The 27,500-nt window shown below is 44.5% G+C and overlaps 1 protein-coding gene across 5 annotated transcripts in view; it reads right to left on the bottom strand.

Moving 5' to 3' along the window:
* Positions 1-27,500, bottom strand: part of dlg4b (discs, large homolog 4b) — a 50,251-nt gene that overhangs the window by 5,031 nt on the left and 17,720 nt on the right. For all 5 annotated transcript variants that reach the window (XM_079667887.1, XM_079667888.1, XM_079667890.1 and 2 more), the window contains 12 exons: positions 26,895-26,945; positions 19,454-19,578; positions 18,842-19,011; positions 17,311-17,447; positions 12,028-12,178; positions 11,556-11,818; positions 10,878-10,980; positions 10,712-10,808; positions 10,150-10,326; positions 7,825-7,862; positions 7,704-7,751; positions 7,323-7,424 (listed from right to left, as the gene is read on the bottom strand). In XM_079667887.1, coding sequence (XP_079524013.1) covers positions 7,323-7,424; positions 7,704-7,751; positions 7,825-7,862; positions 10,150-10,326; positions 10,712-10,808; positions 10,878-10,980; positions 11,556-11,818; positions 12,028-12,178; positions 17,311-17,447; positions 18,842-19,011; positions 19,454-19,578; positions 26,895-26,945 — 1,462 coding nt within the window. The remainder of the gene's footprint in view (positions 1-7,322; positions 7,425-7,703; positions 7,752-7,824; positions 7,863-10,149; positions 10,327-10,711; positions 10,809-10,877; positions 10,981-11,555; positions 11,819-12,027; positions 12,179-17,310; positions 17,448-18,841; positions 19,012-19,453; positions 19,579-26,894; positions 26,946-27,500) is intronic.

The raw sequence follows: 27,500 nt of genomic DNA, 5'->3' as shown, positions 1-27,500 counted from the left end.
CCACTGAAAATACAAAAACAACTCAGGAGGGAGCCAGTCTAGATTTCCTTTGAGGGCCACCAGCTGCAGAGAGCTAACTAATTAAAGGGGCGTGACTCCACAGCTGTGAGAACTCAGCAATCAGGTGTCCATTTTAGGTAGCTCTTTCCTGGAGCGTTAACTTCAGCGTCAGACGAATACTGACAAAGACTTTGGAGTCCTGTTGGAGTAAGACTGACAAAGACTTTGGAGTCCTGCGGGAGTCACGAGGGAGTCACGAGGGAGGCAAAGAGGAGGCAAATCCTACTTTGATTGAGCTAAGTATCTCTGGTGTTTTATTTAGTTTTCTAGCCCCTCATACTATAATCATGTGTATTTTCTCCATTCCTGTTTATGTGTCAATATAAACGATCACTGACCCCGTGTATCTCCTAATCGATATAACCGGCCTGCTCTCGTCTATCCCACATGCTCCACTGAGATCCAACATCTCGTTTCAGGAGGCCTGTGGAACTGCCAGTCAGCTGTTCCTAAGGCTGACTTCATCTCTGGCTTCCCTGCAGTCTCTGGATTTCCTTGCTCTCACGGAGACCTGGATCACTCCATCCAACACATCCACCCCAGCAGCTCTCTCCACAGCATATTCCTTCTCCCACACACCCAGACCCTCTGGCAGAGGAGGGGGCACTGGTCTCCTGCTCTCTCCCAACTGGAGCTTTTCCCTCTTCAAGCTACCTGACTTCACTCCTTCCTCCTTTGAACTCCATGCCGTCACAGTAACCCATCCTATACAATGAACCATTGTTGTTCTCTACCGTCCACCAGGCACCTTGGGGGACTTCTTGGAGGAGTTAGATCATCTCCTCTCACACATCCCTGAAACTGGCCCTCCCGCTGTACTTCTCAGAGACTTCAACCTCCAGACAGGGAAGACATCTGAACATCTCTGTGAACCACCTTTGCTCTCTCACTGTCTCCATCCCCACCAACTCATAACGCTGTCTCCATCCCCACCAACTCATAACGCTGTCTCCATCCCCACCAACTCATAACGCTGTCTCCATCCCCACCAACTCATAACACTGTCTCCATCCCCACCAACTCATAACACTGTCTCCATCCCCACCAACTCATAACACTGTCTCCATCCCCACCAACTCATAACACTGTCTCCATCCCCACCAACTCATAACACTGTCTCCATCCCCACCAACTCATAACGCTGTCTTCATCCCCACCAACTCATAACGCTGTCTCCATCCCCACCAACTCATAACGCTGTCTCCATCCCCACCAACTCATAACACTGTCTCCATCCCCACCAACTCATAACACTGTCTCCATCCCCACCAACTCATAACACTGTCTCCATCCCCACCAACTCATAACACTGTCTCCATCCCCACCAACTCATAACGCTGTCTCCATCCCCACCAACTCATAACGCTGTCTCCATCCCCACCAACTCATAACACTGTCTCCATCCCCACCAACTCATAACACTGTCTCCATCCCCACCAACTCATAACACTGTCTCCATCCCCACCAACTCATAACGCTGTCTCCATCCCCACCAACTCATAACGCTGTCTCCATCCCCACCAACTCATAACGCTGTCTCCATCCCCACCAGCTCATAACACTGTCTCCATCCCCACCAACTCATAACACTGTCTCCATCCCCACCAACTCATAACGCTGTCTCCATCCCCACCAACTCATAACACTGTCTCCATCCCCACCAACTCATAACACTGTCTCCATCCCCACCAACTCATAACACTGTCTCCATCCCCACCAACTCATAACGCTGTCTCCATCCCCACCAACTCATAACGCTGTCTCCATCCCCACCAACTCATAACGCTGTCTCCATCCCCACCAACTCATAACGCTGTCTCCATCCCCACCAACTCATAACACTGCCTCCATCCCCACCAACTCATAACGCTGTCTCCATCCCCACCAACTCATAACACTGTCTCCATCCCCACCAACTCATAACACTGTCTCCATCCCCACCAACTCATAACACTGTCTCCATCCCCACCAACTCATAACACTGTCTCCATCCCCACCAACTCATAACGCTGTCTCCATCCCCACCAACTCATAACGCTGTCTCCATCCCCACCAACTCATAACGCTGTCTCCATCCCCACCAACTCATAACGCTGTCTCCATCCCCACCAACTCATAACACTGTCTCCATCCCCACCAACTCATAACGCTGTCTCCATCCCCACCAACTCATAACACTGTCTCCATCCCCACCAACTCATAACACTGTCTCCATCCCCACCAACTCATAACACTGTCTCCATCCCCACCAACTCATAACGCTGTCTCCATCCCCACCAACTCATAACGCTGTCTCCATCCCCACCAACTCATAACGCTGTCTCCATCCCCACCAACTCATAACACTGTCTCCATCCCCACCAACTCATAACACTGTCTCCATCCCCACCAACTCATAACACTGTCTCCATCCCCACCAACTCATAACGCTGTCTCCATCCCCACCAACTCATAACGCTGTCTCCATCCCCACCAACTCATAACGCTGTCTCCATCCCCACCAACTCATAACACTGTCTCCATCCCCACCAACTCATAACGCTGTCTCCATCCCCACCAACTCATAACACTGTCTCCATCCCCACCAACTCATAACACTGCCTCCATCCCCACCAACTCATAACGCTGTCTCCATCCCCACCAACTCATAACACTGTCTCCATCCCCACCAACTCATAACACTGTCTCCATCCCCACCAACTCATAACACTGTCTCCATCCCCACCAACTCATAACACTGTCTCCATCCCCACCAACTCATAACACTGTCTCCATCCCCACCAACTCATAACGCTGTCTCCATCCCCACCAACTCATAACGCTGTCTCCATCCCCACCAACTCATAACACTGTCTCCATCCCCACCAACTCATAACGCTGGCTCCATCCCCACCAACTCATAACGCTATCTCCATCCCCACCAACTCATAACGCTAGCAATGTCCTTGATCTCATATTCTCAAGGAACTGCTCTACTTCTAACCTCTCCGTAAACCCGCTTCACACCTCCGATCACTTCTTCATTTCATTCTCTCTACCCCTTTCCAAACATAAAAACCTCATCTCTTCTAACTCTGCACCTGTCCGCCGTAACCTCCGTTCCCTCTCCCCCTCTCCCCCTCTACCTTTGCCTCATCGGTGCTCTCAGCCCTCCCTTCCTCTGACTCCTTCCAACTCCTGCCTCCAAACTCTGCTGCAGAAACTCTCCTCTCTACTCTCTCATCCTCTCTGGACTCTCTCTCTCCTCTCTACTCTCTCATCCTCTCTGGACTCTCTCTCTCCTCTCTCCTCTCTCATCCTCTCTGGACTCTCTCTCTCCTCTCTACTCTCTCATCCTCTCTGGACTCTCTCTCTCCTCTCTACTCTCTCATCCTCTCTGGACTCTCTCTGTCCTCTCTACTCTCTCATCCTCTCTGGACTCTCTCTCTCCTCCCTCCTCTCTCTGGACTCTCTCTCTCCTCTCTACTCTCTCATCCTCTCTGGACTCTCTCTCCTCTCTACTCTCTCATCCTCTCTGGACTCTCTCTGTCCTCTCACATCTCGGCAGGCTCGTCAGTCCCCTCCTGCTCCCTGGCTAAATGACACACTGCGTGCTAAAAGAACCATCCTTCGGGCAGCAGAGCGGAAACGGTGGAAATCCAATCACCATGACGACCTCCTAACCTATCACGCTCTCCTCTCCTCTTTATCTGCTTCCATCTCTCAGGTAAAAAGCACTTTCTTTCAAGATAAGATCCAATCTTCCTATTCCAACCCCCAAAAACTATTTTCCATCTTCTCCACCCTCTTGGACCCCCCCAAAGCCCCTCCCCCTCCTCCCTCTTGGACCCCCCAAAGCCCCTTCCTCTTCCTCCCTCTTGGACCCCCCCAAAGCCCCTTCCCCCCTCCACCCTCTTGGACCCCCCAAAGCCCTTCCCCCCTCCTCCCTCTTGGACCCCCCCAAAGCCCCTTCCCCCCTCCCCCCTCTTGGACCCCCCCAAATCCCTTCCCCCCTCCTCCCTCTTGGACCCCCCCAAAGCCCCTTCCCCCTCCCATTTCATCAACACTTCTCTAACTTCAGGTCACTTTCCAAAGAGTCTCAAGGAGGCAAGAGTAAACCCTCTCCTAAAGAAACCCACTCTCAACCCGTCTGATGTTAGAAACTACAGGCCTGTCTCTCTCCTCCCGTTCCTGTCTAAAACACTTGAACGCGCTGTCTTTAAACAACTCTCCTGTTATCTCCATCAGAACAACCTTCTGGATCCGCACCAGTCTGGTTTCAAGGCAGGTCACTCAACAGAAACTGCCCTCCTTGCTGTCTCTGAGGAACTGCACACGGCTAAAGCAGCCTCCCTCTCCTCTGTCATCATCCTTCTGGACCTGTCTGCTGCATTCGACACGGTGAACCATCAGATCCTCCTTCACACTCTCCAAGAACTTGGAGTTTCAGGCTCTGCACTTTCCCTCCTCACCTCATACCTCAAAGACCTACAGGGTAACTTGGAGAGGGTCCGAGTCCGACCCTTGTCAATTAACTACAGGGGTCCCTCAGGGCTCTGTTCTCGGTCCCCTCCTCTTCTCCTTGTACACAAACTCGCTCGGGTCTGTCATTAGCCCGCATGGTTTTTCATACCACTGCTACGCTGACGACACCCAACTACTTCTGTCCTTTCCCCGCTCAGAGACCCAGGTCGTCGCACGCATCTCTGCTTGTCTAGCAGACATCTCTCAGTGGATGTCTGCTCACCACCTCAAGCTCAACCTTGATAAGACTAAACTGCTTTTCCTTCTGGGAAAAGATTGTCCCACTCTTGACCTAACAATCAACATCGGCCCCTCTGTTGTTTCCCCGACTCAGACTGCAAGGAGTCTGGGTGTGACCCTAGATAACAAACTGTCCTTCACTGCAAACATCGCTGCTACAACCCGCTGCTGCAGATACACTCTTTACAACATCAGGAGGATACGTCCGCAGCTGACCCGGAAAGAGACGCAGGTTCTGGTCCAGGCTCTCGTCATCTCACGCCTAGACTACTGCAACTCCCTCCTGGCTGGTCTACCTGCATGTGCCATCCGACCTCTGCAGCTCATCCAGAATGCAGCGGCTCCTCTGGTCTTCAACCTTCCTAAATGTTCCCACACCACGCCGCTCCTCCGCTCCCTTCACTGGCTTCCAGTAACTGCTAGAATCCACTTCAAGACACTGGTACTTGCGTACCATGCTGTGAATGGATCTGGCCCTTCCTACATCCAGGACATGGTTAAACCGTACACCCCAGCACGTGCACTCCGCTCTGCATCAGCCAAACAGCTCGCTGCACCCGCACTGCGAGGGGGACCCAAGTTCCCATCAGCAGAAACACGTGGGTTTGCTATCCTGGCTCCAAAATGGTGGAATGAGCTCCCCATTGAAATCAGGACAGCAGAAAGCTTACACATCTTCTTCAGACTGAAAACTCATCTCTTTGGACTCCACTTCGAGAGATAGAATTACTAACAAAGCACTTATATACTAATAAAGGGCTGGCTTATCTAAAGCCAGTTGAGTAGCACTTGAAATGTTTGGCTCTATGAAACCTGATTAACTTATATGATTCTGTTTTCTTCAAGGTTGTATTTTGTTGGTCGAACGCACTTATTGTAAGTCCCTTTGGATAAAAGCCTCAGCTAAATGTAATGTAATGTCAAGGAGATTGACATTGGGTCAGGGAAACTTTTAATGTAACATTCCTGCCCTCCCCCAATAAACACGTTTTTTATTATTTATAACATTTCTGTTTGAATTACAAAATGGATATCAGAAATTGGTTTAAAAGGTCTAAGGATTTATTTAAACGAAATAGCGATGAAAGAACTGCAGCCGATGGTGCTGCAGCTGCAGCACGCCTTAATGTCACAAGCTTGACCTCGGCAAACCCCGGGGCTGAGTTAGCGAGCCCAAGCCTTGACTCATCAAGGAGGCCGCCACCAACGCTGTCCTCCGAGGCACAGCTCCTTGTGCCTCACCATCACCATCTGCGTTGCCACACCCTACCACACCTGCCATCCTCCTCCTCCTCCTCCTCCTCCTCCTCCTCCTCCTCCTCCTCCTCCTCCTCCTCCTCTACAGATGCTACCTTGCAGCACATCAACAGGTACTTTTGGTCCAACAACCGCTCAAAGACCAACAGCCCAGGTGATCTTGGGGTTAATAAACCCAAACAGGTGAAACTGATTGTTTTCAGGAAAGAAGCTCACTTGTCCCGCTGCATGGTAAAGAACAGACCGGCTTGAAGACTGGTTCAAAGCAGACGCAGCCTTTTGTTCCCCCTGTAGACACTTTAAAGTCAATACGTCTTCATCTAATGCGGCTTTTACTGTCAAAGGTTTTTGAGACTGGAAACACGCATTACAGACTGATAGAGGACTGCTAAGCCATGCCGCATCAGAAGAACACATTTCATGTGAGAGTTTGTGGAGAGAGAGAGAGAGAGAGAGAGAGAGAGAGAGAGAGAGAGAGAGAGAGAGAGAGAGAGAGAGAGAGAGAGAGAGAGAGAGAGAGAGAGAGAGAGAGAGAGAGAGAGAGAGAGAGAGAGAGAGAGAGAGAGAGAGAGAGAGAGAAGGAAATTAGTACTTTGGTGCAGGTCAGCTGAACCGTTACTACGTGTCAGCTGTCGTTGATATTATAGCTTTTTTAGCTGTCAACCAGCTCCCTCTCAGAGGTGACTCGATTCACTCCACAGCATGTCCGAGTCAGGCAGTGGGCTCTTCCTATCGCTGGTTGAGTATACGCTGCACAAAGATGCAGAGTTGGCCAAAACAATGGAAAGCATTCCCCACACAGCAACGTCCACCTCTCACGACATGCAGCATGCCTTCATAGAACTAACAGCAGTTCATCGTCTCCACTATTTCTCTCCGAGTGCAGCGATGAGGAAGCTGCCATCCTTACCAAGTGTGTGCCTTGCTCGTGATTCACCGTGTTTGTGCTTCCACGCACGCAATGTTTCAAAAGTGGTTTCTATGTTGCCCTTTATTTGTGTATGTATTTGCGATACGTGTGCGTCTTTACACGGTGCTGTTGGCCTTGCTGTTTGATATATATTGTGCCGCAGACCCGCAGCACGTGACGGCTTTGTGTGCCCTCCCATGAAAACCATATGCCCTCCCTTTAGATTTGTTCTGGCGCCGGGTCTGCTAACGGGTAAGCTAATATTGATGCTAACAATTAAGCTAACAAGCTAACCAGACAGGAAGGAATTAACCCTAACCCCTCAGGAGACAGGAAGTGATGTCACACTTACGGGGAACGCAGGATCCGAACTTGTCGGGAAACTCAGAGAGAAGGTCGTCATTAACGCGATCTTTGGTCGGACCGAGAATGATGATTGGCCGAGCGTAATCCACTAAAGAGAGAAAACTTTATTAACACTGCTCATTGTTGACAGTCTACTCAAGACAGAAAACTTTATTAGCACTGCTCAGTGTTGACAGTCCACTCAAGACAGAAAACTTTATTAGCACTGCTCAGTGTTGACAGTCCACTCAAAACAGAAAACTTTATTAACACTGCTCATCGTTGACAGTCCACTAGGGACAGAAAACTTTATTAACACTGCTCATCGTTGACAGTCCACTCAAGACAGAAAACTTTATTAACACTGCTCATCGTTGACAGGACTGACCTTCGATCTGAGAGACGAGCTCGTAGCTGTGGACGAAGCCTTCTCTACCTGCGGGAAGAAAACACCCAATTTTATTATCATTTATTATTGTTGTTTATTTATTTAGTGTTATGAGAGTTACCTTTGCTCTTCATGCGGGACCACTCCTTCCTCTCCACCCTGAAACAAACACCAGGGTTATTCCAGGAACACAGGAAATACAAATCAGAAACACACTTTTACCTGTGATGGAGGAATGTTACCTGTGATGGAGGTATGTTACCTGTGATGGAGGTATGTTACCTGTGATGGAGGTATGTTATGTGTGATGGAGGTGTGTTACCTGTGATAGAGGTGTGTTACCTGTGATGGAGGTATGCTACCTGTGATGGAGGTATGTTACCTGTGATGGAGGTGTGTTACCTGTGATGGAGGTGTGTTACCTGTGATGGAGGTGTGTTACCTGTGATGGAGGTATGCTACCTGTGATGGAGGTATGTTACCTGTGATGGAGGTATGTTACCTGTGATGGAGGTATGTTACGTGTGATGGAGGTGTGTTACCTGTGATGGAGGTGTGTTACCTGTGATGGAGGTATGCTACCTGTGATGGAGGTATGTTACCTGTGATGGAGGTGTGTTACCTGTGATGGAGGTGTGTTACCTGTGATGGAGGTATGCTACCTGTGATGGAGGTATGTTACCTGTGTTGGAGGTGTGTTACCTGTGATGGAGGTATGCTACCTGTGATGGAGGTATGTTACGTGTTGGAGGTGTGTTACCTGTGATGGAGGTACGCTACCTGTGATGGAGGTATGTTACCTGTGATGGAGGTATGTTACGTGTGATGGAGGTGTGTTACCTGTGATGGAGGTGTGTTACCTGTGATGGAGGTGTGTTACCTGTGATGGAGGTATGCTACCTGTGATGGAGGTATGTTACGTGTTGGAGGTGTGTTACCTGTGATGGAGGTATGTTACCTGTGATGGAGGTATGTTACCTGTGTTGGAGGTGTGTTACCTGTGATGGAGGTATGCTACCTGTGATGGAGGTATGTTAAGTGTTGGAGGTATGTTACCTGTGATGGAGGTATGTTACGTGTGATGGAGGTATGTTACCTGTGATGGAGGTATGTTACCTGTGATGGAGGTATGTTACGTGTGATGGAGGTATGTTACGTGTTGGAGGTGTGTTACCTGTGATGGAGGTATGTTACGTGTGATGGAGGTATATTACCTGTGATGGAGGTATGCTACCTGTGATGGAGGTATGTTACGTGTTGGAGGTATGTTACCTGTGATGGAGGTGTGTTACCTGTGATGGAGGTATGTTACGTGTTGGAGGTGTGTTACCTGTGATGGAGGTATGTTACGTGTGATGGAGGTATGTTACCTGTGATGGAGGTATGATACCTGTGATGGAGGTATGTTACGTGTTGGAGGTATGTTACCTGTGATGGAGGTGTGTTACCTGTGATGGAGGTATGTTACCTGTGATGGAGGTATGTTACGTGTTGGAGGTGTGTTACCTGGGATGGAGGTATGTTACGTGTGATAGAGGTATGTTACCTGTGATGGAGGTGTGTTACCTGTGATGGAGGTATGCTACCTGTGATGGAGGTGTGTTACGTGTGATGGAGGTATGTTACCTGTGATGGAGGTGTGCTACCTGTGATGGAGGTATGTTACCTGTGATGGAGGTGTGTTACCTGTGATGGAGGTATGCTACCTGTGTTGGAGGTGTGTTACCTGTGATGGAGGTATATTACATGTGATGGAGGTATGTTACCTGTGATGGAGGTGTGTTACCTGTGATGGAGGTATGTTACCTGTGATGGAGGTATGTTACCTGTGATGGAGGTATGTTACCTGTGATGGAGGTGTGTTACCTGTGATGGAGGTGTGTTACCTGTGATGGAGGTATGTTACCTGTGATGGAGGTATGTTACCTGTGATGGAGGTATGTTACCTGTGATGGAGGTATGCTACCTGTGATGGAGGTATGTTACCTGTGATGGAGGTGTGTTACCTGTGATGGAGGTATGTTACCTGTGATGGAGGTATGTTACCTGTGATGGAGGTATGCTACCTGTGTTGGAGGTATGTTACCTGTGATGGAGGTGTGTTACCTGTGATGGAGGTATGTTACCTGTGATGGAGGTGTGTTACCTGTGATGGAGGTATGCTACCTGTGATGGAGGTATGTTACCTGTGATGGAGGTGTGTTACCTGTGATGGAGGTGTGTTACCTGTGATGGAGGTATGTTACCTGTGATGGAGGTATGTTACCTGTGATGGAGGTATGTTACCTGTGATGGAGGTATGTTACCTGTGATGGAGGTATGTTACCTGTGATGGAGGTATGCTACCTGTGTTGGAGGTATGTTACCTGTGATGGAGGTGTGTTACCTGTGATGGAAGTATGTTACCTGTGATGGAGGTATGTTACCTGTGGTGGAGGTATGTTACCTGTGTTTGGAGGGGATGTACCCGGTCTCCTCAGGCTCCCCCCCCGGGCTCACCCTCCTGGCCTGCCACCATTCGTCGTCGCTGCTGTCCGTCACGTGGACCACGTCTCCGAAGCTGAAGTCCAGCGCCTGAGACAGGACTCCACAGTCCCACTGCTTATCGTAGTCAAACAGCGCCCTGAGACACAGCACTGACTTCAATATGCCTCTTTATTACACCAACTTAACACGGAGAGTAAGGGAATCTGTGTTTGGTAGGTTATTTCTATAATGCTTCTTGGCAATAAATCGTATTCCGTTGGAAAGCCTGTTTTCTGACCTTCAAACGGTGTCACAGTGGTGAGGAACACGCATCTGAGCGATGAGCAGAACGGAGTACGGGGGTTGCGCCCATGAAAAATGTGAAATCTCCTCTGCCAAGCAACTGAACAGGCTTTCCAACGGTATACGATTTATAGGCAAGAAGTTTTGTTACAACAAAGATAATCTACCAAACACAGATTTCCTGACTTGTTAAGTTTATATTATGTATGTTATATATATGATGTGAATGTATGTGGTACCGGAGGTAGAAGCTGCGGTTGACCCTCAGACTTCCTGACGAGCTGTTCATCATCTGCTCCCTCAGGTCATGGATCTTCGCCTCGAAGCGGCTGTACTCTGCACACACAGACCATCATTAACATTATATTACATATCTTTATATATATCTTTATGTGTGTGTCTCACCCTCTGGTCTGTACTGAGCCACGATGGTCACCGTCTGTCCGGCGTTCTTCAGAGCAGCGGCTGCCTGTTCATGAGTCGCAAACCTGAGGTCCACCCCGTTCACCTGGAACAAAACAACATCTGGCTTCAGTATGAGGAGATCCACACACTGAGGTCACTTCCTGTCTCTGTGAGGTCACTTCCTGTCTCTGAGAGGTCCCTTCCTGTCTATGTGAGGTCACTTCCTGTCTCTGAGAGATCCCTTCCTGTCTATGGTGTGAGGTCACTTCCTGTCTCTATGAGGTCACCTCCTGTCTCTATGATGTAACTTCCTGTCTCTATGAGGTCACTTCCTGTACTCACGCTCAGGAACTGGTACCCCTCCCTCTCTATGATGTAACTTCCTGTCTCTATGATGTAACTTCCTGTCTCTATGAGGGCACTTCCTGTACTGAAGCTCAGGATCTGGAGCCCCTCCCTCTCTATGATGTAACTTCCTGTCTCTATGAGGTCACTTCCTGTACTCACGCTCAGGATCTGGAGCCCCTCCCTCTCTATGATGTAACTTCCTGTCTCTATGAGGTCACTTCCTGTACTCACGCTCAGGATCTGGTCCCCCTTCCTTCCTGTCTCGATGAGGTCCCTTCCTGTCTCTATGATGTAACTTCCTGCCTCTATGAGGTCACTCCCTGTACTCACGCTCAGGATCTGGTCCCCCTTCCTCAGCTCCCCGCTCAGATCAGCTGGTCCTCCAGAGAGGATGAAGGAGATGAAGATGCCCTCCCCGTCCTCCCCCCCCACGATGTTGAACCCCAGGCCGCTGCCCCCCCGCTGCACCCCCACGCGCCGAGGCTCCCGCGAGGACTCCTCTTCTCCCAGCATGCACCGGGGCACGGGGGAGTAACGGCGCGGAGACAGAGGGGCTTCTGGGTAATCACACAGGTAGTCCGGCTCCATGTAGGCTGAGTATAAACAATAACAACAATTAATAAATACTATCACATTAATGAATATCAACATGTGTCTCTTATACTGCTGTATTTAACTTCAACCATCTCTGTGTTCTATTGATTCCTCTTTGTCTCAGTCATGTTGTGAGTGTAACATCGGATCCACGACACGACCCTTCACAATTAAACCCATGACTGTGTGAAAAAGGAAGTGTACGTACAGCTGGTGAGGTCGGGGGGGCTGTATCTGTCGGCCTGTTGGATGTACTGGGCGTTGGGCGTGGAAACCTTCAGGTACACCACCTCGCCTGTGTTCTTCAGAGCCACCACCGCGTCCTCGTGAAGCACGTCCTCCAGGGACATGTGGTTCACCTGGGGGTCAGAGGTCAAACAGGTCAAACAGGTCATTATTAGTGAAGGACGTCCACCAGGGACATGTGGTTCACCTGGGGGTCAGAGGTCAAACAGGTCATTATTAGTGAAGCACGTCCTCCAGGGACACGTGGTTTACCTGGAGGTCAGAGGTCAAACAGGTCAAACAGGTCATTTATAGTGAAGCACGTCCTCCAGGGACACGTGGTTCACCTGGAGGTCAGAGGTCAAACAGGTCATTTATAGTGAAGCACGTCCTCCAGGGACACGTGGTTCACCTGGGGGTCACAGGTCAAACAGGTCATTATTAGTGAAGCACGTCCTCCAGGGACACATGGTTCACCTGGAGGTCAGAGGTCAAACAGGTCAAACAGGTCATTTATAGTGAAGGACGTCCTCCAGGGACACTTGGTTCACCTGGGGGTCAGAGGTCAAACAGGTCAAACAGGTCATTATTAGTGAAGGACGTCCTCCAGGGACACCTGGTTCACCTGGGGGTCAGAGGTCAAACAGGTCAAACAGGTCATTATTAGTGAAGGACGTCCTCCAGGGACAAGTGGTTCACCTGAGGTCAAAGAGGCCATTTATCACCTGAGGAAGCCCCGCCCCTTTTATAAAAACAACCTAGAGACCCAACTCAATCAACCTGTCAGTGGATTATTGATCCATCTAATGGCAGCTATTTAGCTAGCGACATTAGCTATCTATCTGTAAATCAATACCTCTAACATTATTAAAGCTTTATTAGTATTATCTATACTTTATAGCTAACCACCTGTCGTGTGCTGCGGTGTCGTGTGCTGCTTGCTGAGGAGATCTTTCACCCCGGGGATACCACGGAGGGACCGGAGCGCTTCCACGCTGCTGCTTTCGCCTGTCCTTTGCTGCTGTGCTGATTTGCCCCAGGAACATCGTGGATACTGTGTGCTGGTCTGGGAAAATGGCCCATATCGGGATTCTGCTGGGCCTGTTAACTGTTTTGGACTATGAGAGGATCTCTAGTCTTTCTGAGAGGTCTACTGGATTCAGGTCTGTTCTGCTACCCGCAGTGAGCATCCCCTGCAAAGGTTCGGATGTGTTACACAAACAATTACCGGTTGCCTTGTCACAGACAATCTGCTCCACAAAATATGTTTGTCTTTTTTGTTTTCCTGCGATGATGGTTCTTCAGGACTGCTTCTTAAAGTCCTTATCTTACATTAAAAACTTTTTTTGGCAGTTGATTTCTGGGGGGTGTATGCAACAGATAGTCAATGTATGTTTCTTTATTTCATACTGAATAATATGTAAAAAAAGGAAAAATATTAGGTCCAATAAAAAAACTTTGCTTCTGGAAGCAGGCCATTTCGTGACGTCACGTGTGGTTCCCGGCTGCCGCTGTCTGGCTCCCTGCTGCCGTCCGGATCGCACAAATCGCTCCCATTTCTCCCGTAAAACCTTCTCTTTCGGGAACAAATGAACGGTAAAACCATCCCGATTGGTGTTGCTACACCCGCCAACGACACACCTCTTCACCATGATCCGGAAAAAACAAGACAAACTCGGAGATAAACACTGATACACAAAGTTGACATGCGGCTATACCAGCAATGCTACACTGTGTGATGCTGGGACGGGCTGAACTCACCAGGATTCGCGGAACCACACGTGACGTCACGACACAGCACCAAGCAGCGGCAAGTTTGAATCCAGACTTTTCTGGATACCTCTGAATTTGACCCATTTTCCCGATATTAACAAGTGATTTACAGCAAATAGGAAACGATATTCGATCTATATCACGTGTTACTGGAATAAGACCCAACAAGTTAATGCATTTTGAAACAGTTCTATGATCTTTCAGCTACAGTAAATTACGCAAGATAAGGACTTTAAGCTCTAATCACTCTCACAGACCTTTCCAGTGTTTCTAAAGTAGATGACGGTGTATGTGTGTCGCTTAAGAGGAAAAGTCTGTCTGTCTGTCTGTCTGTCTGTCTGTCTGTCTGTCTGTCTGTCTGTCTGTCTGTCTGTCTGTCTGTCTGTCTGTGTCTGTGTCTGTGTCTGTGTGTGTGTGTGTGTGTGTGTGTGTGTGTGTGTGTGTGTGTGTGTGTGTGTGTGTGTTAATTGTTACAGTTCAAATGCATTGCAATGACTTCCATGTTAAAAAAAAGACTTTAAAAAGCTGAATATTTAAAAAAAAAAAAAGTTGAAAGTTTACCATCATGTGCTGAAAAGGCTGAATAGTTCTGATGATGTCACTCACGTGTGTGTGTGTGTGTGTGTGTGTGTGTGTGTGTGTGTGTGTGTGTGTGTGTGTGTGTGTGTGTGTGTGTGTGTGTGTGTGTGTGTGTGTGTGTGTGTGTGTGTGTGTGTGTGTGTGTGTGTGTGTGTGTGTGTGTGTGTGTGTGTGTGTGTGTGTGTGTGTGTGTGTGTGTGTGTGTGTGTGTGTGTGTGTGTGTGTGTGTGTGTGTGGCTCCAAACCAGCAACACCATGACAACCAACTGCAGCACTGAGTCCCATAAGAATGCATTGGGTTTTGGACGTAAAATGTAGAGATGGGAGCAGTTTGTCAAAAGTGTACTTCTCTCTGTTCTAAAGAAAGATCCGGAACAATTTAACATGGGAATCAATTGGGATCAAGGTGGACTTTTTGTCTCTTCATGCCCTCAAGAGGCATGTTTAATATTTTTTCCTAATTTTTTTTATTTTCCAACCTAGGAGAGGTTTTCATGAAAACATATGTCTGAGGAGTGTAGGGTTTGGGAATTATGGCAAGTTTAAAACATTTTTGGGGGAGAATTTTAAGCACTGCTCCACTCTGTTTTGAGATCAAAGCACTCTAGACTTAACGAGCTGCTCCATCCACTCTAATGTTAAAATCTGAAAAAGGCCTCTCTACCAAGCTCCAAACTAAGTTCAATATCTCAAAAAGTTTAAAAGATATCAAAAATTGAATAGCTGAAGGTCTTGTGATCATTTGAAAGTTAGAATGAAGTGTCTAGCTGAAAGTATGTGGAAGGAGAAGCATTTGGCGCAAAGTGTAGAAAAAGTGGATTTGAAGGCATCTCCGATTGACTTCAATGTTAAAAAAAGAGTTTAAAAAGCTGAATATTTCAAAAAGTGTGAAATATTTTTAAAAAGTTGAAAGTTTCCCATCAATTGCTGAAAAGGCTGAATAGTTTAATAGTTGAATGGTTTCTGTAGCTGAAAGTAAACTGAAGTTATGGAGAGCTAAAGTATTGGCTCATCTCCCATTGACTTCAATGTTAAAAAAAAGAGTTTAAAAAGCTGAATATTCCACTTACTAGTGGAATGCTGTGGCACAGCATTCCACTAGTAAGTGGAATAAGTGGAATAAGTGCAAAATGGACTGGCCATATGTGTGTTGAACTTTCCTGTCGGCTCCCAGACCGTAGTCGAGGAAACAGGGGGATGACTCTCTGTCGGCTCCCAGGGCAGAAGCAACAAGCTTCAGGTTCAATAACCCACTTTAGCCTCAATGACTGGAGAGAGGCGAGCTCTTCTTGGGAGGCCGTTGCATTTATTTAGCTGTTCTTCTGTTTCACAAAATACATCAGAGACCTCTGTTTTTCTCAGTGATGCAAACACAGGTATGCTGAAAAAAGAGAGAACTATTCGAAGCAGAAAAAAACAGTGTAATATACCCTCTGACAAAGGCCTGTGCTATAATGCTTCAATTAACTGGCTATTCTTTATAATATACTCAGATCAGTAGGAGACAGAGATGTTAAGTTATAAATCAAGGGTTTTTATTATTATTTACAGCAGGGATGGGGAACCTCCTCTCGGGGGGGTCCGGGGGGCATGCTTCCCCGGAAAGATTTTTTTTAAAATATTGAAGTTAAAAGCATCAATCTGGTGCACTTTGAGAGCAACATTAGGAGATCTATGGATATCTCTCAACACCCATTTGAAACAGAACTGTAAGGAGATTTTTCTTTTTGGATATTTTACAAATCACTCCCCTTTCAAACTCTATTTTTGTTTGTTGTTAATAACAACTTTGTTTTACTGTCATATAGTATGTTATACCTGTTTTTCATTTAGTCTCTAATGTCTCATTAATAATAATGATCATATCAAGGTGTGCCTTAACCTCACTGAGCTGAGGTTATCTGAGCCTCTCAGGAGAGAGCTCTCTTCCACCTGGTTGTAGAAAAGCTCTTTAAATTCATTAGCCTAGCTAGCTAACCAGATGCTAATAACAACAGATCGCCACTGTGCTTACAACTAAAGACAGCCACGCAAACACTGCGGCATGTGTACGGCTCCTTATGGGTACTGCAATGTTTGAAGAGCTGGAGCGGCGTTCCGGTGCTCTCCGTCAGCACTCCTTTCAGACGAGACATATACCACGTGAAGACACGTTAGTCTCGTGTTGTGTTCAAGGAACCTGTCCTCGGCCAGGAAAAACAGTCACTCGCTTGTTTAATTATTTTGCGATCTAAATTTCTTCTTTTTTGAAGTGAGAAGTTGTCAGTCAGTCGGACGGACGGACGGACTGACAGACACCCCCCCCCCCCAAAAGGATAACTCTTCGGTTCTCCACGAAATACACAAGTCACCCAAATCAGCGTTAAAAAAGGGGGAGGCGCCGAAAAGCGACTAATTTGCATCACTGTTTTCTGCTTCCTCGTTTCACTTCCAGAAACATACACACATGCAGAAACCACACCTCTCTCTCTCTCTCTCTCTCTCTCTCTCTCTCTCTCTCTCTCTCTCTCTCTCTCTCTCTCTCTCTCTCTCTCTCTCTCTTAAAGGGACAGCGATCTCATCTCACTCTGCATGACCCTAATATCATAACATGTGTGTTCTGGAAAATCACAGAACGGACGATCGTCCTTATTATTATGCCGTTTAAACAAATTATTAAAAAAAATAAAATAATTCGGCATCATGTAAGTTGCGCTGACAAGTCCACACACTGCTTCCCCGCAGCGAGGATCCCCCCGCCCTCCTGTTGTGTTGACAGTTCACGAGCGTCGAGCTCCTCAACCCCCCCCCCCCCCCCCCCCCCCCCGTTGATAATTCACGATCGTATCCCAAATCATATGGCGATGTTGAAGCTCCAAAGAGCCGGAGGTGAATATATATTATAGATATTATATATATATTTATATTTACGTACCGCCAGTATCTTGTCCCCGATCTGCAGGCGTCCGTCTCGGTGTGCTGCCCCCCCCTCGATGATCTTAGTGACGTAGATGCTGTTGTCTCCCGGGACGTGTTGGTTTCCTGCTCCGCCCGCGATGCTGAAGCCCAGACCTGCAGGGCGTTAGAAACAGGAACCATTAGCTGGAGGTTTTGGGAAGATAGTATCCTCTTCCAACATGAGCAGCATGATAACAAAGGTATCTCAACTGTAGCTGTGAACATGACAGGATGTGTGATGACCTAGCAGAGCATCAGGACTGTTTGAGGCATATGATAGCTATGTGATTAACATGATGATTCAGCCTCTATGGAGAGAGACATATGACATGATCATGATCATGATCATTTCTGACGTGGAGCTAATCTGAAGTAAACATTGAATACTGCTTTCTATTCCTCCATCTTGTGACTGTGTAACTCCCTCTCTTGGATATCAGCATGTGAAGGACTCTGTTCAGGAACTAGTTGATGCTCTGTATGTGATGACTACTTCCATTCTGGAGAGGATCACAGACACATGGATCCTGAGATTGAAACTCAAGCCGGAGACCAGCGAGAGTTACAGTAGTACTGGATGTTTGTTGGTGAAATGCACCCTGGGAGTTGTAGTCTTTACAGGTAAACAGAGATGGCAATGTACACACATCCTGTACTCAAGTAGAAGTTCACACATCCTTTACTCAAGTAGAAGTACAGATACTTGTGTTTAAAAATTCTCTGGTGAAAGTAGAAGTACTGACTAAACTTCTTTACTCAAGTAAAAGTAAAGAGGCTTTGAAATGTACTTCAGTAAAAAGTACCCATAACTAGCAGCTGTTTTAAAGAGTACCTGACCTCCCTTTATATTAATAGAGCAATAATATAATTGTTAGCTAATGAATGTTTCCATGCTGAACAACGGCAACATGACAACGTTTCCATTGGTCCCTCTTCTTTAGAGAAGACCAGGAAATGATGGATACACGGATCGTGTTCAAATCAATAGGCACGCAATGACTCTAAATAATAATGATCACGCCACCAAACACACATTCAGACTAAAGGAACCAGCCTGTTTGGAAAATGAGAGAAGTAGAAAGTACAGGTATTTGAGTTCAACATGTAAGAAGTAGAAAGTACAGGTATTTGTGTTCAACATGTAAGAAGTAGAAAGTACAGGTATTTGGGTTCAACATGTAAGAAGTAGAAAGTACAGGTATTTGGGTTCAACATGTAAGAAGTAGAAAGTACAGGTATTTGAGTTCAACATGTAAGAAGTAGAAAGTAAAGGTATTTGTGTTCAACATGTAAGAAGTAGAAAGTACAGGTATTTGAGTTCAACATGTAAGAAGTAGAAAGTAAAGGTATTTTTGTTAAAAATGTAAGAAGTCAAAGTAAAAAGTCGTCAGAAAAATAAGTAGTGGAGTAAAGTACTGATACCAGAAACATGTACTTAAGTACAGTAACTAAGTATTTGTACTCCACTTCTTCCCACCTGTGCAGGTCAAAGGTCACTTCCTGCCTACCTTTGGGGCCCTTCATCAGTTTGATCTGCATGATGCGTTCGCTGGCCGGGCGCCGCCGCAGGACATACAGCCGTACCACCGGCCCCGCCTCCTTCAGGGCCTCCACGGCCAGGGAGTGCGTCACCTCACGCACGTCCACGTCATTCACGAACACGATGCTGTCGTTCACCCTGCAGACAGGAAGGATCCTCAGGTCAGGGTCAGGGGGGAAGCAGATCAATTTGGAAACAAAGCCGTCTCCTAGCATTGAGCTACAAAAAGCTACAAACACAATCCGTCCGACTGGAAAAGGTTTGCAGGTTTCTGTAGTTACTTTAAGAAAAAGTAAATGTTAGGATTAGAGACACATGGTCTAACTAACAGGTAATTCTGTTCATTCCGTGAGTCAAGTACAAAAGTTTAAAATAATGTCGGCTACACAAACTCTTCATGAGGTCAAAAAGAAAAACAATGTATTGTTCAGAAAAGGCTCTATGTTACATTCGCATTTATAACCTGTTTGTTGTGATGCTCACAAACAAAGACAACGTTAGCCTCATAGCGTAGCTAACACTGCGTCTAGTTGTCAGCAGGATGATTGACAGGTAAAGAACAGGTAAAGAACAGCCGTACCGCAGGCGGCCGTCCTGAGCAGCGGCTCCTCCCGGGATGATCTTAGTTATGAAGATGGACGGGTCGTCTCCAATGTGAGGGTTGTCGGTCCCTCCTGCGATACTGAAGCCCAGACCAGAGTTTCCCTGAACAGAGCACAACATTAGTACACCCTAACAGCAACACAACATTAGTACACCGTAACAGCAACACAACATTAATACACCGTAACAGCAACACAACATTAATACACCGTAACAGCAACACAACATTAATACAAAGTAACAGCAACACAACATTAATACACCGTAACAGCAACACAACATTAATACACCGTAACAGCAACACAAAATTAATACACCCTAACAGCAACACAACATTAGTACACCGTAACAGCAACACAACATTAGTACACCGTAACAGCAACACAACATTAATACACCGTAACAGCAACACAACATGAATACACAGTAACAGCAACACAACATTAATACACCGTAAGAGCAACACAACATTAGTACACCGTAACAGCAACACAACATTAGTACACCGTAACAGCAACACAACATTAGTACACCGTAACAGCAACACAACATTAATACACCGTAACAGCAACACAACATTAATACACCCTAACAGCAACACAACATTAATACACCCTAACAGCAACACAACATTAATACACCCTAAGTGCAACACAACATTAATACACCGTAACAGCAACACAACATTAATACACCGTAACAGCAACACAACATTAGTACACCCTAACAGCAACACAACATTAATACACCCTAACAGCAACACAACATTAATACACCGTAACAGCAACACAACATTAATACACCGTAACAGCAACACAACATTAATACACCGTAACAGCAACACAACATTAATACACCGTAACAGCAACACAACATTAATACACCGTAACAGCAACACAACATTAATAAACCCTAACAGCAACACAACATTAATACACCGTAATAGCAACACAACATTAATACACCGTAACAGCAACAGAACATTAATACACCGTAACAGCAACACAACATTAATACACCGTAACAGCAACACAACATTAATAAACCCTAACAACAACACAACATTAGTACACCCTAACAGCAACAGAACATTAATACACCGTAACAGCAACACAACATTAATACACCGTAACAGCAACACAACATTAATAAACCCTAACAGCAACACAACATTAGTACACCCTAACAGCAACACAACATTAATACACCGTAACAGCAACACAACGTTAATACACCGTAACAGCAACACAACATTAATAAACCCTAACAGCAACACAACATTAGTACAACCTAACAGCAACACAACATTAATACACCCTAACAGCAACACAACATTAATACACCGTAACAGCAACACAACATTAATACACCCTAACAGCAACACAACATTAATACACCGTAACAGCAACACAACATTAATACACCGTAACAGCAACACAACATTAATACACCGTAACAGCAACACAACATTAATACACCCTAACAGCAACACAACATTAGTACACCGTAACAGCAACACAACATTAATACACTCTAAAAGCAACACAACATTAATACACCGTAACAGCAACACAACATTAGTACACCGTAACAGCAACACAACATTAGTACACCCTAACAGCAACACAACATTAATACACCGTAACAGCAACACAACATTAATGCACCGTAACAGCAACACAACATTAGTACACCGTAACAGCAACACAATATTAATACACCGTAACAGCAACACAACATTAATACATCGTAACAGCAACACAACATTAATACACCGTAACAGCAACACAACATTAATACACCGTAACAGCAACACAACAATAGTACACCGTAACAGCAACACAAAATTAATACACCCTAAAAGCAACACAACATTAATACACCGTAACAGCAACACAACATTAATACACCGTAACATTAACACAACATTAATACACCCTAACAGCAACACAACATTAATACACCGTAACAGCAACACAACATTAATACACCGTAACAGCAACACAACATTAATACACCCTAACAGCAACACAACATTAACACAAAGTAACAGAAACACAACATTAATACACCCTAACAGCAACACAACATTAATACACCGTAACAGCAACACAACATTAGTACACCGTAACAGCAACACAACATGAATACACCGTAACAGCAACACAACATCAATACACCGTAACAGCAACACAACATTAATACACTGTCACAGCAACACAACATTAATACACCGAAACAGCAACACAACATTAATACACCGTAACAGCAACACAACATTAATAAACCCTAACAGCAACACAACATTAGTACACCCTAACAGCAACACAACATTAATACACCGTAACAGCAACACAACATTAATACACCGTAACAGCAACACAACATTAATAAACCCTAACAGCAACACAACATTAGTACACCCTAACAGCAACACAACATTAATACACCGTAACAGCAACACAACGTTAATACACCGTAACAGCAACACAACATTAATAAACCCTAACAGCAACACAACATTAGTACAACCTAACAGCAACACAACATTAATACACCCTAACAGCAACACAACATTAATACACCGTAACAGCAACACAACATTAATACACCCTAACAGCAACACAACATTAATACACCGTAACAGCAACACAACATTAATACACCGTAACAGCAACACAACATTAATACACCGTAACAGCAACACAACATTAATACACCCTAACAGCAACACAACATTAGTACACCGTAACAGCAACACAACATTAATACACTCTAAAAGCAACACAACATTAATACACCGTAACAGCAACACAACATTAGTACACCGTAACAGCAACACAACATTAGTACACCCTAACAGCAACACAACATTAATACACCGTAACAGCAACACAACATTAATGCACCGTAACAGCAACACAACATTAGTACACCGTAACAGCAACACAATATTAATACACCGTAACAGCAACACAACATTAATACATCGTAACAGCAACACAACATTAATACACCGTAACAGCAACACAACATTAATACACCGTAACAGCAACACAACAATAGTACACCGTAACAGCAACACAAAATTAATACACCCTAAAAGCAACACAACATTAATACACCGTAACAGCAACACAACATTAATACACCGTAACATTAACACAACATTAATACACCCTAACAGCAACACAACATTAATACACCGTAACAGCAACACAACATTAATACACCGTAACAGCAACACAACATTAATACACCCTAACAGCAACACAACATTAACACAAAGTAACAGAAACACAACATTAATACACCCTAACAGCAACACAACATTAATACACCGTAACAGCAACACAACATTAGTACACCGTAACAGCAACACAACATGAATACACCGTAACAGCAACACAACATCAATACACCGTAACAGCAACACAACATTAATACACTGTCACAGCAACACAACATTAATACACCGAAACAGCAACATAACATTAATAAACCCTAACAGCAACACAACATTAATACACCGTAACAGCAACACAACATTAATACACTGTAACAGCAACACAACATTAATACACTGTAACAGCAACACAACATTAATACACTGTAACAGCAACACAACATTAATACACCCTAACAGCAACACAACATTAATACACCGTAACAGCAACACAACATTAATACACCCTAACAGCAACACAACATGAATACACCCAAAGAGCAACACAACATCAATACACCGTAACAGCAACACAACATTAATACACCGTAACAGCAACACAACATTAATACACCCTAACAGCAACACAACATTAATACACCGTAACAGCAACACAACATTAGTACACCGTAACAGCAACAGAACATTAGTACACCGTAACAGCAACACAACATTAATACACCGTAAAAGAAACACAACATTAATACACCCTAAGAGCAACACAACATCAATACACCGTAACAGCAACACAACATTAACACACCTTAACAGCAACACAACATTAATACACACTAACAGCAACACAACATTAATACACCCTAACAGCAACACAACACTAGTACACCGTAACAGCAACACAACATTAATACACCGTAACAGCAACACAACATTAATACACCGTAACAGCAACACAACATTAATACACCGTAACAGCAACACAACATTAATACACCTTAACAGCAACACAACATTAATACACCGTAACCGCAACACAACATGAGTACACCGTAACAGCAACACAACATTAATACACCGTAACAGCAACACAACATTAAGACACCCTAACAGCAACACAACATTAATACACCGTAACAGCAACACAACATTAATACACCGTAACAGCAACACAACATGAATACACCCTAACAGCAGCACAACATTATTACACCCTAACAGCAACACAACATTAATACACCGTAACAGCAACACAACATTAATACACCCTAACAGCAACACAACATTAATACACCGTAACAGCAACACAACATTAATACACCCTAACAGCAACACAACATTAATACACCCTAACAGCAACACAACATTAATACACCGTAACAGCAACACAACATTAATACACCCTAACAGCAACACAACATTAATACACCGTAACAGCAACACAACATTAATACACCCTAACAGCAACACAACATTAATACACCGTAACAGCAACACAACATTAATAAACCCTAACAGCAACACAACATTAATACACCGTAACAGCAACACAACATTAATACACCCTAACAGCAACACAACATTAATACACCCTAACAGCAACACAACATTAATACACAGTAACAGCAACACAACATTAATACACCGTAACAGCAACACAACATTAATACACACTAACAGCAACACAACATTAATACACCCAAACAGCAACACAACATTAATACACCGTAACAGCAACACAACATTAATACACCGTAACAGCAACACAACATTAATACACCCTAACAGCAACACAACATTAATACACAGTAACAGCAACACAACATTAATACACCCAAACAGCAACACAACATTAATACACCGTAACAGCAACACAACATTAATACACCGTAACAGCAACACAACATTAATACACCCTAATAGCAACACAACATTAATACACCCTAACAGCAACACAACATTAATACACTGTAACAGCAACACAACATTAATACACTGTAACAGCAACACAACATTAATACACCGTAACAGCAACACAACATTAATACACCGTAACAGCAACACAACATTAATACACCGTAACAGCAACACAACATTAATACACCGTAACAGCAACACAACATTAATACACCGTAACAGCAACACAACATTAATACACCCTAACAGCAACACAACATTAATACACCCTAACAGCAACACAACATTAATACACCCTAACAGCAACACAACATGAATACACTGTAACAGCAACACAACATTAATACACTGTAACAGCAACACAACATTAATTCACCCTAACAGCAACACAACATTAATACACCGTAACAGCAACACAACATTAATACACCGTAACAGCAACACAACATTAATACACCGTAACAGCAACACAACATTAATACACCCTAACAGCAATACAACATTAATACACCGTAACAGCAACACAACATGAATACACCCTAACAGCAACACAACATTAATACACCCTAACAGCAACACAACATGAATACACCGTAACAGCAACACAACATTAATACACGCTAACAGCAACACAACATTAATACACAGTAACAGCAACACAACATTAATACACCCTAACAGCAACACAACATTAATACACCCTAACAGCAACACAACATTAATACACAGTAACAGCAACACAACATTAATACACCGTAACAGCAACACAACATTAATACACCCTAACAGCAACACAACATTAATACACCCTAACAGCAACACAACATTAATACTGATTGTATTTCCATGCAGAAACAGCATTGAGCATCAGGTTAAAGTTCAGCACTTTGATTTGAGAGGTTTCCTAAAATAACCAGCGGCACGATAAAAATAACTCTGCTGTCAGACTTTATATCTGAGTCTGAAATCAGCCCCATCACAAATAACTCAGTGTCTCTCTCTGTGTGTGTGTGTGTGTGTGTGTGTGTGTGTGTGTGTGTGTGTGTGTGTGTGTGTGTGTGTGTGTGTGTGTGTGTGTGTGTGTGTGTGTGTGTGTGTGTGTGTGTATGTGTGTGTGTGTGTGTGTGTGTGTGTGTGTGTGTGTGTGTGGGTCATGTATCATTCAGAGCACTTAGTTATTTGTGAGTGTGCAATGTGTGATGCAGCTACATTTTAGCTTAGCTCTGATCAACCAAACAGGGGATTTGAAGCTGTTAGCTGTTAGCTGTTAGCTCGTTAGCCCGTTAGCTCGTTTGCTCAATAATACACCTTTTAGGTGCAGGGGATTCTGCTTTCGTTAATTGTGATTAAATCAAAGCAGATTATTGTGGGTACAGTGTGTTTGTTATTAGATATTAGTGTGTATTACAGTATATGGTATATGATGGTCTGTCTCACCCTCTCCAAAGTGACCTCCCCGTGTTACAGTGTGTATTACAGTATATATGATGGTATATGATGGTCTGTCTCACCCTCTCCAAAGTGATCTCCCCGTGTTACAGTGTGTATTACAATATATATGATGGTATATTATGGTCTGTCTCACCCTCTCCAAAGTCATCTCCCCGTGTTACAGTGTGTATTACAGTATATATGATGGTATATTATGGTCTGTCTCACCCTCTCCAAAGTGACCTCCCCGTGTTACAGTGTGTATTACAGTATATGGTATATGATGGTCTGTCTCACCCTCTCCAAAGTGATCTCCCCGTGTTACAGTGTGTATTACAGTATATATGATGGTATATGATGGTCTGTCTCACCCTCTCCAAAGTGACCTCCCCGTGTTACAGTGTGTATTACAGTATATATGATGGTATATGATGGTCTGTCTCACCCTCTTCAAAGTGACCTCCCCGTGTTACAGTGTGTATTACAGTATATATGATGTTATATTATGGTCTGTCTCACCCTCTCCAAAGTGATCTCCCCGTGTTACAGTGTGTATTACAGTATATATGATGGTATATTATGGTCTGTCTCACCCTCTCCAAAGTGACCTCCCCGTGTTACAGTGTGTATTACAGTATATATGATGGTATATGATGGTCTGTCTCACCCTCTCCAAAGTGATCTCCCCGTGTTACAGTGTGTATTACAGTATATATGATGGTATATTATGGTCTGTCTCACCCTCTCCAAAGTGATCTCCCCGTGTTACAGTGTGTATTACAGTATATATGATGGTATATTATGGTCTGTCTCACCCTCTCCAAAGTGATCTCCCCGTGTTACAGTGTGTATTACAGTATATATGATGGTATATTATGGTCTGTCTCACCCTCTCCAAAGTGATCTCCTCGTACTCCAGCTCTCCCTCGGATCCGTTCATCTGAAAAAACACAAAAACATTTTGTTATTATTTATTTATTTTAAATCGGCTCCTGTGCTGCTAACTGCCCGTCTCCACGGCAACGCCATGGCAACAGCTGTCGGGCCCTCAGGGGGCCAGTTACCTCGGCAACTGGGACCGTCGCCACGGCAACCACCTCCTCTCTCTCTTTAGTGTCTTACATCACTTCCTGTAGAAGTCTGTGGTCAGAGCTCAATAATATCTAATATATATATAATACACTATAGAGCGCACTACATTAATAACATCTAATATATATATATATATATATATATATATAATACACTAAAGAGCGCACTACATTAATAACATCTAATATATATATATATATATATATATATAATACACTAAAGAGCGCACTACATTAATAACATCTAATATATATATATATATATATATAATACACTATAGAGCGCACTACATTAATAACATCTAATATATATATATATATATATATATATATAATACACTAAAGAGCACACTACATTAATAACATCTAATATACTACATGTATTAATATATACCTTTAATAAT

The sequence above is a fragment of the Notothenia rossii genome (assembly GCF_949606895.1).
Source record: "Notothenia rossii genome assembly, chromosome: 3".
Taxonomy (NCBI): domain Eukaryota; kingdom Metazoa; phylum Chordata; class Actinopteri; order Perciformes; family Nototheniidae; genus Notothenia; species Notothenia rossii.
The sequence above is the reverse complement of the archived record's forward strand: the minus strand, read 5'-3'. Positions and strand labels throughout refer to the sequence as shown.